The 12,664-nt window shown below is 43.7% G+C and overlaps 1 protein-coding gene across 1 annotated transcript in view; it reads right to left on the bottom strand.

The window, feature by feature from the left end:
* Positions 1-12,664, bottom strand: part of tll1 (tolloid-like 1) — a 379,020-nt gene that overhangs the window by 205,350 nt on the left and 161,006 nt on the right. The window contains exon 6 of the mRNA XM_060832796.1: positions 8,868-8,985. Coding sequence (XP_060688779.1) covers positions 8,868-8,985 — 118 coding nt within the window. The remainder of the gene's footprint in view (positions 1-8,867; positions 8,986-12,664) is intronic.

Below are 12,664 nucleotides of genomic sequence, written 5' to 3'. Positions count from 1 at the left end.
ACTGTGGGGCAGCAGCACTAACAACTGAGCCAACATCCACGGGCAAGGTAATAATCCAATATATTAAAAAAGAGACAACGTGTTTCACGAAAAAAAGTAGATTTTGTTCAGAATCATCCATAATGATTAAACTGTGAATAATCTGATAAACATCCACTGTTTAAATCATAATTGTAGTTCCTCAAATATGAATGGCACATTAGCAATCCACTGACAATATGCATCCGAATATAGACAATCAAACTGCTGCTGTCAAAAAAAAAGCTTAGTTCAATTGGATAAAAGCTACCCAACAATGGAACACAAATGCACATCAGCCACCAGTGAATGGATGCAATTTTGATTCTCTACTCCTGCTTGTATTTTTGTACGCATGCACCAAAGAACACCAGGAAAGGTACTCACCAGGAGTAAAGCAATAAATAAAAGTGTGGGTTCAAATTCCACCCCAGAGACTTAAATGCAACTGAGGTTGTTATTTCAGGGCAGTGCTGAGGAAATGCTGTGCTGCCAAGATGCTATAATTTGAACGGTGGTTAACCGACAGTCCTCTCTGGTAGGTGTTAAATATCCATGATATTATTCAAAGAAAGAGGGGTTTACTCTCTGGCTGTTCTCACCATGCCTTTTGTAGAACTGGTGTTGAACTTAGCTCTGTAGATGCTGATGGCTATAAGCACCTCATGGATGTCCATTTGTGAGTTATTTGATCTGTTCAAGGTCTGTCCAATTTAGCACAGCAGTAATGCCACACATGATAGATGATATGCTTAAGGTGAAGACAGGTCTTTGATGCCACAATGACTCATGCAACCATTCTTCAGGGCTGGGGGTAGGTGTAGGGGAGCTGCAGATAAAGTGAGAGGTGGGAGCAGGGTGGTGAAGTGGGGATAGGTGACGACAAGTGGAGAGAACGACCTGATTAGTCAATGGGAAGAATTAATCTGGTTGGTGGCAGAGAGCAGTGGCAGGGAGGGGGAGGGGCTGGGAATAGAGGTTATTTGAAATTGGAGAACTCAGTGTTGAGACCTCAGGGCTATATGGTGCCTAGGCAGAACGTAAGGTGTTGTTCCTCCAATAGGCACTGTGGGTTGTTTTGGCAATGGAGGAAGCCAAGGATGGTCATGTTGGAAAGGGAGTGGTTGGTGGAATTGAAATGGACAGTGACTGAGGGGTCCGGTCAGCCCCCGCGGACCCGGACGTGTTACTCAATGAGCCGCTCCTTGAGTTTACCTTTTTGTCTCCCCAATGTAGAGAAGACCACGTCAGGGAGCATCTGAGGCAGTAAACTAGGTTGGAAGAGAGGCAGGTGAACCTCTGTCACACCTGGAAGGACTGTTTGGGACCCTAGATGGAAGTGAGGGGGGGTGATGTGCTGGCAGGTTTTGTATCCTTTCTGGGGGAAGGTACCTGGAGGTTCAGTGGCAGGGGTGGCATAATCCAAGGACTGGTGGAGGGAATGATCCTTACAAAAGGTGGAGAGGGGTAGGGAAGGGAAGATGTTCTTGGTGGTGGAGTCTATTTAGAGTTGGCAAAAGTGCTTGAGGCTGATGCGTTAGATGTGGAGACTGGTGGGGTGGTAGGTGAAGACAAGGGGGACTCTGTCTTTATTGAGTTGGGAAGTTTAGAGTGGTGGAACGGGGAATGGAGGTGGTGCAGCGGAGGGCTGTCTGGATGGCAGAGGGAGGAAAACCGCATTGTTCAAAATAGGTGGATATCTGGGATGTTCACGTGTGGAATGTCTCCTCGTCTGAGCAGATGCAGCAGAGTAGAGGAATTGGAAGAATGGGATGGAATTCTTGTAGGATACTGGCTGGGAGGCGGCGTAGTCTGGATAGTTATGGGAGTCTGTAGGTTTGTAGATGTCCATCTGGAGATTGCCGCCAGAGATGGAAATGTGAGGTCAAGAAAGGGAAGGGAAGTGTCTAAGATGGACCAAGTGAATTCGAGGGCAGGGTGGAAGTGGTGGGTGAAGTTCAGCCTGAGTGCCGGACGCTGCACCGATGCAGTTATCGATGTAATGATGGAAGAGTTGGGGTACAGTACCTGTGTCGGTACTGAAGAGGATCTGTCCGATATAGCCAAAGAGGCAGACATAGCTGGAGCTCATCTGGGTGCCCAAGGCCACCCCTTTGATTTGGAGAAAATGGGAGGAGTTAAAGGAAAAGTTATTGAGATTGAGGACCAGTTCGGTGAGGTAAAGGAGGGTATTGGTGGAGGGGGACTGGATGGATCTACTGGAGAGGAAAAAGCAGAAAGCCTGGAGGCCATTCATCCTTGTGGGGTATGGACATGTATAAGGACTGCACATCCACAGTGAAGAGAAAGCACTGGGTGCTGGGGAACTGAAAGTTGCTGATATGGAGGGCGTGGTTGGGTGTAGGTAGCAAGCGCCTGAACTAAGAGGAAGAGGATGGATTCAAGGTAGGACCAGATGAGCTGAGTGGGGCAGGAGCATGCTAAGACAATAGGTCGGCTGAGGTAGTTGGGCTTGTGGATCTTGGGATGCAGGTAGAATCAGGCAGTATGGGGCTGGGGGCTATGAGTTGGAGGCTATGAGTTGGAGGCAGAGGAGGGGAGATCACCAGAGGCAAATGAGGGCACTGGTGGTGTCTTGGAGTTTGGCCCAACGAGTTGCGGTGGGATCATGGGCAAGGGAAGGTAGGAGGTGGTGAGGGAGGGTTGGCGTTCGGCCTCAGCGATAGAGGGCCGTCCTCCAGGCCACAACCAGCCCACCTTTGTTAGCGGGTTTGATGGTTAACCGGGGGTTATTGCAGACTGCTGCATGTTTGGGGGGGGGGGGGGGGGGGACGGTGCGGTTGGAGTGGGTGCAGTTGGAGTGGGTGAGGGGAGTGGAGAAATTGAAGCAGCCTATGTCACATCGGCAGTCTGCAATGAAGAGTTTTCAGGCAGGTACACTTTCTCCTACCGATACAATCTGCAACAGGTAAACTGGCGAGGACAAGTAGATTTTTCCCTTTTGTTGGTTCTCTATCTGCTGCCCAATCACCCACTCTGTCACCAACAATGCCAACAGATATGGGCAGCACAGTGGCACAGTGGTTAGCACTACTGCCTCACAGCCTCAGGCAATTGTCTGTGTGGAGTTTGCACATTTTCGCCGTGGCTGCGAGGATTTCCTCCGGATGGTCCGGTTTCCTCCCACAGTCCAAAAGTGTGCAGGTCAGGTGAATTGGCCATGTTAAATTGCCCGTAGTGTTAGGTGAAGGGGTAAATGTAGTTGGGTGAGTTGTTCTTCGGAGGGTCGGTGTGGACTTGTTGGGCCAAAGGGCCTGTTTCCACACTGTAAGCAATCTAATCTAATCATATGTTGCAGTTTGAAGTGGGCTGTCGAGGCTCAGAATGAAGTGATGTCAATCACTATGATCATTTGGAGAGTGTCTTCAATGGAAGCTCAGTGGTTTTCTACCTTCCATGTTGAAATCTCTGGGGAAACACTTTGCAGCAGCAACAGGAGAGGTGAACAAGTACAGAAGACTGGTACAAATGATTTACACAAGGATAATTTTTAATTATTTCATATTAGATTCCCTACTGTGTGGAAACAGGCCCTTTGGCCCAACAAGTCCACAATGACCCTCCAGATTTATTTCCCTGCAATTACTCCTGATTAATGCACCTAAAACTATGGGCAGTTTAGCATGGCCAATTCACCAGACCTGCACATCTTTGGATTGTGGGAGGAAACCGGAGCATCCAGAGGAAACCCACGCAAGCACAGGGATAATGTGTAAACTCCACACAGACAGTCACCTGAGGTGGGAATTGAACCTGGGCCCCTGGCGCTGTGAGGCAGCAGTGCTAACAACTGAGCCACCGTTGGTTACAGATGGAACTGAAATGTTTGATCATTTCATCCTTCATTTCAGATTTGATAATAATGTTTAAATCTATAGTGAAGTGAAGGCACAAACATTTAGGTTAGACTGAAGAATAGTGGTGATAAGAATGGTAGGATTATTGGTGATTGACAGTGGATAGGATGGTTTAGTTAAGCTGTCTTGGAAGAGTTGCACTTTAGGTGGTCTGGCAGGCAAGGACGCTGTTAATCAATGCTATTCCTGCTCTTCCTTTTGCTCCTGCTTCCCACCTGTACCAAGTTCTGGTACTTCATGATGGCAAAAATGAAATATACTATAGATAACCACAGACCTGGAACTCCCGTCAGGTTATACTGTAAAATTCCCTCAAAACTTCTCCAGGCAACAGAAACATTATTGGAGTGTGCCAACTGATTGCTCAATGATAGTTCTGGTGGTGCAGCAGTCTTGCTGTGAGCCAGCTCTTCAGTTTTGTGCCTGGGTTTGTGACAGGTGCTATGAGTCATGTCTGAAGGGGATCGCCCCTGGTGCCAGAAGCCAGCCTGTAAACGTAAGGCTTGATTACAATAAGGAAGAGACAAGATTGGTGCTGAGTGAGTGCATGATACCTGCTATTCAGAAACAGAACACAGATCTGCATGGTGTACTCAGCCTTTGGTCATGAGCAAGCTTAGCATTATTGCCAAGGTGACAAGCTGCTGACAGGCAAGATTCATGGTGATGTTGGTGCAGTTTAGTAACACTTTGCATACTGGGGAAGGTTACAATGAGGGGAAAGCAATTGCTCTCATGTCCGGTTTCTCTCAGTCCCTTTACAAAACACACGTTCATGTTCCTCCTGGCCCAGAGAACCTCTGTGAACTCCTGGTATAAAAGTGAAATCTAAATTGTGTACTGTTGCTGATATCAATTAATGTAGTTTGCTGCATAAAATATGAGGGCCACAGTTGACAATGTTTCCCAAGTTCAGGGCTCAAGTTGTCAGTTGGGGCGATTACCTCTGAAATTGGTGCTAGAGACCTTGCTACACTAAGACATTGCATTGGAGAAATACGCTGAAAATTAACTGTAGATATATTTGCCTGCTGGGCAAACACCTCATACCAGTTAAAACAAGGTAAAAACAATGACTGCAGATGCTGGAAACCAGATTCTAGATCAGTGGTGCTGGAAGGGCACAGCAGTTCAGGCAGCATCCAACTTATCAGGACTTTTGCCCAAAACGTCGATTTCACTGCTCGTTGGATGCTGCCTGAACTGCTGTGCTCTTCCAGCACCACTGATCCAGAAACACCTCATACCTCCTTTCCCAGGACTGGATTTTACAGTCGAGTAAGCTACTTGCTCTCCGTGGAAAGAAGGTCGCCCATGAGCTGATGTGCCCAGAAGAACCTTTCCCTGCAGCCATAAATGCTGGGATTGACTAAACCAGCTCACAGTGGTGACTCTGCTCTTAATGGAGCAAGTCCCACCCTCAAAAGCTACCAACCAATCTAGCAGTCTTGACAGTAGCACGGGCTACTGAGAATGCAAAAAGGAGCATAAAGAAGGTGGAGGGCTGCTGGAGACAGACACAGCCCAGGCATTTAAGGTGACAAAAGATCAGAGGGCACAGGGAATGCGGATGGGGCTGAGGAGCCTGGTTTTGGAGGGCAAGTATAAAGGAATGAAGGGAGGGTTGACATCTTGGGGAGATGGGGTACAAACAATGTACACTGGCCATCCCTAAATGATGCACACAACTTCATTTCTGCCTTTCCCTAAAAAATATGGCTTGGCTAGCCCTGCACACACTAACCATGTGATGGTCATGGGCAGTATATAGCCTGGGTAAAATGGCTTGGTAACAAGCTAAATCGATCCTTAATTATTTATTTAAATATAAAAAGAATACTACTGATATTGGCATCCCCCACCTAATGCATTCTGGGGACAGTTCTGGCATGGAAAGGAAGGTGTAAATTGGGTGACATTCATATTTTACATGCAATCCATTACCCCTTCCCGAAGTATGCCTTAAAATCCAGCCTCAGCTTCTCTCATCTCCTTTCCTGTCTTCTTGACTCTCCAACTTCAAAAAGGTAGCTAGACTACCAATAAGAAATAGGTGCACAAGTAGGCAGTGGAACCTCCCAGCCTGCCCCACACTCAGCAAGATCATACGGATTTGCCTCAAGCTCTTCACTCCTGTTTTGTGCCAGCTCAGCAAGCAGTTAACTCCCTAACTTTTCAAAACTTACAGACGAGTACCTTAAATTTGAAGAACGCTTATAAACAATTCCTCAACAACAAATGTTTGATTTCAGAGAAGGTTATACAGGCTGAAGTTAAATGTTCAGAAGTTAACCCAGTAGTCTGAAGGAACAAACCAGCAGCTAACCTGGCCATGGATCAGTTATTTAAATAATGTTGTTGAAGGGTCCTTCCCACCAGTTGGTACAAATTGTCCAGTGTGTTTTCATGTTGCAAGTCAGTTGCTGGGGTAGACCAATATCAGAGAATGTCCCCAAAACAATTACAGAATCCTTATTTACATGCCTTTTGGTCACTGTTTTACATACTACCAATACGCTTCCAGGCACCCAATGAGCAGCCTGATCCAACTTATTTCCACCGCAAAGTGAATATGCACAGTCTATCTGCATCTCCTAGACCAAGGCTTCCCAGCATATGGATCAGGAGTAGGGTCACTGGTGTAATTTTGAGGTCAGGAATTCCCAGACAGAGAGTTCTTCTTCCCTTCTTTCTGCCCCATACGCTTTCTCTTCTGCATTATCTCCTCTCCCCTACACTCTCAGCTCTTATCAAGGGGTTGCAGCAATTTTAGAACCTTAATATAGAGCCATAGAGTGGAAAACGTTTGGGAAACACTGGGGTAAATGTCTGAAAAAAGGCAACGTATCAGTTAATTCCTCATCCTAGTGCGAAAGGGCACAGCCGTTGCTGCTCTAATTTACGAAGTTCTGGGTAACTGATCTTTGCCAAAGCAGCAATTTAAGAATGAGAATTGGCCATGGGACAGGAAGAAAATAAACAATTGTTTCTGTACACAACATGTTGCTATCTCCACAACAAATTATGTGTATTTACACATCACGTGAAAGTGGATTCAGGTTTGGTAACTATACACAAATGGTAAAATTGCCTATCAGCATTGATTAGTGGGAAACAAAGAGCAGCAAGTTAGTCAAGCTATAGACTAAGCTTTACATTAGATTACTTACAGTGTGGAAACAGGCCCTTCGGCCCGACAAGTCCACACCGACCTGCCAAAGCGCAACCCATCCAAACCCATTCCCCTACATTTACCCCTGCCCCTAACACTATGGCCAATTCACCCAATCTGCACACTTTTGGACTGTGGGAGGAAACCGGAGCACCCTGAGGTAACTCACGCAGACACAGGGAAAATACGCAAACTCCACACAGTCAGTCACCTGAGGCGGGAATTGAACCCAGGTCTCTGGCGCTGTGAACCAGCAGTGCTAGCCACTGTGCCACCCACTTTACTGAGCCAAAAATCTCACAACAGCAGCCTTAAGGAGTATTGAATAAGGACTAAAAGCTTATAACTTTGTATTATTTAAATGCCAGAGCCTAAAATGCCACCAGGGTATTAACACATTTGTCTGATGCCCCTTTCTCTATAATTTTAAATGTACATTTAATGAATTTAATGAAATAAAAATGCTAACTTTCCGGAAATTCCGTGAACAACATTTATATAAAAACACGCCAAGGCGTTTGTGCCTTGGTAAGCAATAGTATAATTTCAAGACCTCGGATTCACTTTCTAACGCTTTTGCAGATTCCATAACTAACCCATTATTCTTCCTGGCCTGTGTAGTTCAGTCATGCAAAACATTGGATTTGATGCTAATACTCTACACCATGCCAAAGCCCAACTCTTAGCATTGCAACAAGAATTACACAACCATTAAGACAAGCCTCCTACCAGAAGCACCAAGTTACTGCAGCTGTGCTTCAGAGTTTTGTAACAATCCCACATGTCTGCAGAAGTACTGGCAGAGAAACAGCATACCTGTAGTTTTTCTTCTTCTGGGCAACAATTCATGGAATGTCATGCAAAAGTTGAAAATGTGAAGTTAACTACCATTCGTCGAACAGATGCTGCACAAAAGAATATCTTACCATAACTTCTTCAAATTAAATTGACTGAGAATAACAATTGTACGAACTGGAGGTTGTGCCTCCAAGTAATCAATCAATCTACCATTAAATGCTGCATCGGAGCAAAATACAGCATGAGAGAAAGGGAGAGGACAATGTTGCATTTTTTGCCGGAGGAACTTAAAACCTGGTGACCACATTTGACTTTAATATGGATAAGGGATTAAGTTTAAGTTTTCCATCTTATATAGTTATAGAACAATTAATTTGCAAGGACCATGCAATTGATTTTATTTGTGGTGGCCAATAACATTTCTCGATCTCTGGTCAAAATCTAAAATTGTGTGCACTGCTTAAAATGGAACAGGCGCGGTAAAGAAGCAGTAAATGCAAGTCAAATGTGAGTGTCATATCCATATAGTGCCAGATTGAAGTAGTGCCCCATGATTCATCTCGTCTGTGCAGGAACATGCAGTAGTTTATTTCAAAACCTATTTGTAATCATGGTTAATTCCACTTCATGCTGTCATTTTGATCAATGGTGTCAGGCAAAGATCAACAAATTGCTGATAGTAAATCATGGCAGCACACTCATTTTATGTTTTTGCACCTTGCCAAAACTATTTCTTTTCAGCTGCACAGAATAAAATAAATGGTAGCGAAAGGGATTATAGCTGAGAAAATCCCAAGAAGAATGGCTAAGAGATGCTTGCTAAACAGATTTTGGCCACTTGTCACAAAGAGGTCTCTGTAGTTCTTGGCCGTCTTTTAAGCAGCTTAAATAACGCTCTGAGCTAACATTACAGAACACATAATGAATTTACACCTTCATGCATATGTGGTCAGGCCTATTAAAAATTTAAATCGCTAGCAAAGGAAACAGCTTTTGCTTACCCGCAAGGCCTGTATGTGAAGACAATGTAACTCTCTTCATCTACTCGCTCAATGAAAGTAACACATGTGTGTTTCTCCCAATGCCGCATGGCCTGTTTGAACATTGCCCGCTGGCTGCCTAGAGGAATCAGATCACTAGTTGAGAAATTGTATCACATTTTCCAAACATTAGCAAAAGACACTTTAGAAAGTATTTCTTTGCAAAATCAACTAAACTCGCCATACCACAACCCCATTTATGCTGGAGTGAACAGCAGATATGTAGTACAATTATGTATTTTGTTAAATAAAAAAAACTGCTCTTATGTAATTGTGATTAGATTGACTTTGTGCTTATAATTATTTGCAAACATGTTGACATTGAGACACAAAGTGCAATGCAAAATTGTGCCATCAGTGGAGACAATTTCATGTTGACACGTTTCGGCTCTAACAAAAATATCTATGTCAATTGTGGTTAGGGTGGGACAGAGAAGGTGCGAGGATGGAGAGAAGAAGAGAGAGAAAGGAGGAGGAGAAGAGAGGAGGAGGGAGGAGAAGAAGGGAGGAGGAGGGAGGAGGGAAAGGGCAGCTCAATTCATACTTTAAAAACTTGCATTTTTGTAGCACCTTTCATGGTTGCTAATGAAGTACTTTTGGTAAAGTAGTCACTGTTGTAACAAAAGAAATGTGGCATGATATCTGCACACATCAAGCTCCCACAACCAGAATCCTGATAACGAGATACCACTTTTGTGACCGTGACTGAAGCAAAACTTTGTTCACACATCAACCTTAGCACCAATACCTCGCTCCACCCAATATCCAACAGGAACTTTTGCTTTGCATGCAAAGGGGCTATGACTAAATATCTCATTTTAAAAATGAGAACTCCAACCACACAACCACATAGCATTGGAATGTCAGCCTTTGCATTTATGCTCGAGTAGAGCTTGAACCTGCGACTCAGAGGCAAAAAAAAGTCACCTTTCATTCAAATAAATTGTAATAAACTTTCATTTAATGTTGAAAATATGTTGCTGGTTAAAGCGCAGCAGGTCAGGCAGCATCCAAGGAGCAGGAAATTCGACGTTTCGGGCATAAGCCCTTCATCAGGAATACCAATTTAGAGGAAAAAACATTTTAATGATCCTTCATAAGTGGCAAGGCTGATTATAATGATGAATTTTTTTGAATAATTTTCCTACATTCTTTTATATTGCATTCATATTTCAGGAGTACTTTTGGAAGTGGGATGGTAAACATGTTTCTCAATGCAGAGAACACTATGCATTCAAGATGGTTTCATTTCCTGTCCCTGAATATCACTGGCAGCAAAGATAAATAGTTGCCACTGGAACCACTTGCCATCTGTTCTGACATTTTATTCTATCTGTCCATTGTCCAAAGATATGATTTTTCCATTACTGATCCAGAAACCAGGCTCGGCACTCGCAAGAACAGTAGCATGAATGCAACTTGCAAAGCCTGTAGATGCACAAGCCCTGTTGCATAGACAGTTGGTACATTGTATTCTGAAACCACAGGAACATCGAACTTCCAGTGCAAATAGAGTATAAACGACGCTATTTATTCCTTACATTTCTTAAGGCTATTTTTTTGGTTTTGAGCAGGAGGAAGAAACTGGTCAAAATTTAAGGCAGTCCAAGTAGGCTATGGATTGATGGGATCCAAAGCAGTGCAGGTCCCAGCCATAGTCAGTTGTGAGCGTTGTTTCAAGTTACATAATGAAATAAAACAAAAGGCAGCATTATCGTCACTTCTAAATGTGAACACTGCAGAAAGAGAAATAAACATAGTCACCTCCCAAATTCTGACAAATCAAATTCTTAACATAAATGCTGGTGCCACCGAATGCGTTCTAACTGCAACTCTATAACCTTAATATGCTATATAGCAGAATTGTTTGCCTGGAATCATACAGTCATAGAGATAGATTAGAATGGTGCAGCATCCCAGGAGCAGGAAAATTGACATTTCGGGCAGGAGCCCTTCATCAGGAATCAGAAAAGGCTCTCCTCATCTCTCTACAATTCCTGATGAAGGGCTCCTGCTCAAAACATCGATTATCCTGCTCCTCGGATGCTGCCTAACCTGCTGTGCATTTCCAGCACCACTCTAATCTTGAATCTAATCTCCAGCATCTGCAGTCCTCATTTTCACCCAGTCATAGAGATATACAGATGGAAACAGACCCCTCAGTCTAATTCACCCATGCCGACCAGAAATCCTAAATAAATCTAGTCCCAATTGCCAGCGTTTGGCCCATATCCGTCTAAACCCTTCCTGTTCATATACCCATCCAGATGCCTTTTAAATGTTGTAATTGTACCAATCTCCACCACATCCTCTGGCAGCTCATTCCATACATGCACCACCCTCTGCATGAAAAGTCACCCCTTGGGTCCCTTTTAAATCTTTCCCCCCTCACCCTAAACCTATGTCCTCCAGTTTTGCATTCCCCCACCCCAGGGAAAAGACCTTGTCTATTTATCCCATCCATACCCCTCATGATTTTATAAGCCTCCATAAAGTCACCCCCCGATACTCTAGGGAAAATAGCCCCAGTCTATTCAGCCTGGAGACCAGTATAGGAAGACATCCATGATTTAATATTTCCAATTATGATAATTTAGATTTGAAGTGTTTTTGGAGCTTTACAGTCCCTATACTCAAAATTATACTCAAACGTAGAAGGCATGGGTCATTCAGTCCCTCAAGCCTGTTCCACCATCTAATGATATTATGGCTGATCTGTGGCCTAACTCCATATATGTGTCTTAGGTCCATATCACTTAATAGCTTGGCTTTACCCAGTTGACTCAAAATTTGCTAGAACTTGTCTGTTTTCTGTAACTTTAACCTGTTCCATCACACTTCAGCTCAAAGTTACTTAGAGTCATAGAAGTGTACAGCACAGAAACAGAAACAGACCCTTCGGTCCAACTTATGTATGGTTACCAGATATCCTAAATTAATGTAGTCCCATTTGCCAACACTTGGCTCATATCCTCTTCATATACCCATCCAGATGTTTTTTAAAAGTTATATTGTACCAGCCTCCAGCAGCTCATTCCATACACGCACCAACCTCGGTGTGAAAGAGGTATCTCTTAGTTCCCTTTTAAATCTACCCTGCAATTTGCTAAAAGTATGAACTGATAATTTTACTGAGCTGTGCACTTCATGGGATATTTCTTCCTGGGCACAAGGTGCTGGATGATATATGCATTACTAATAGTAATAATGCATGTTAAAGCTGCTATTATTTTGCAATTACAAATCTAGGTCACCTGAATGGAACTAGAGGAAACGCCACATTTCCACCACTAGTAGCCTATCATTGATGTTAAGATACTCAAGGAACAATTAATGCTGAGACCCGGAGACAAATTCAGATTCAAGTTACTTTTGAAGTTATATGTTCTCCTAACTAATGCTTCTTAATGTTTTGCAGGCAGACTTAACTGAAATACTTCTGTATGCCTTGTGTAAGCCAGTGAAATAATTCCAATATTGAAAAGCTATCAGCAATTGTGAGGGGCATAAGGCTCCAGCAAAATAACGCCTCAACATGATTTTAAAACAACGGCATATGAAGGACTGTTCTATTGTGGATCCGGGTGACAATGTCAATGGACAACTTCATCAGAACTGAAGTCAGTGCGACAGGACCATCTCAAGAAATGGCTCTGCAACATAAATGGAATAGGTAAAAACAATGACTGCAGATGCTGGAAACCAGATTCTGGATTAGAGTGGTGCTGGAAAAGTACAGTAGTTCAGGCAGCATCCGA

Source organism: Hemiscyllium ocellatum, chromosome 1 (genome assembly GCF_020745735.1).
Source record: "Hemiscyllium ocellatum isolate sHemOce1 chromosome 1, sHemOce1.pat.X.cur, whole genome shotgun sequence".
Lineage (NCBI taxonomy): Eukaryota > Metazoa > Chordata > Chondrichthyes > Orectolobiformes > Hemiscylliidae > Hemiscyllium > Hemiscyllium ocellatum.
Note: the sequence above shows the minus strand (reverse complement) of the source record. Positions and strands in the feature narration are given on the sequence as shown.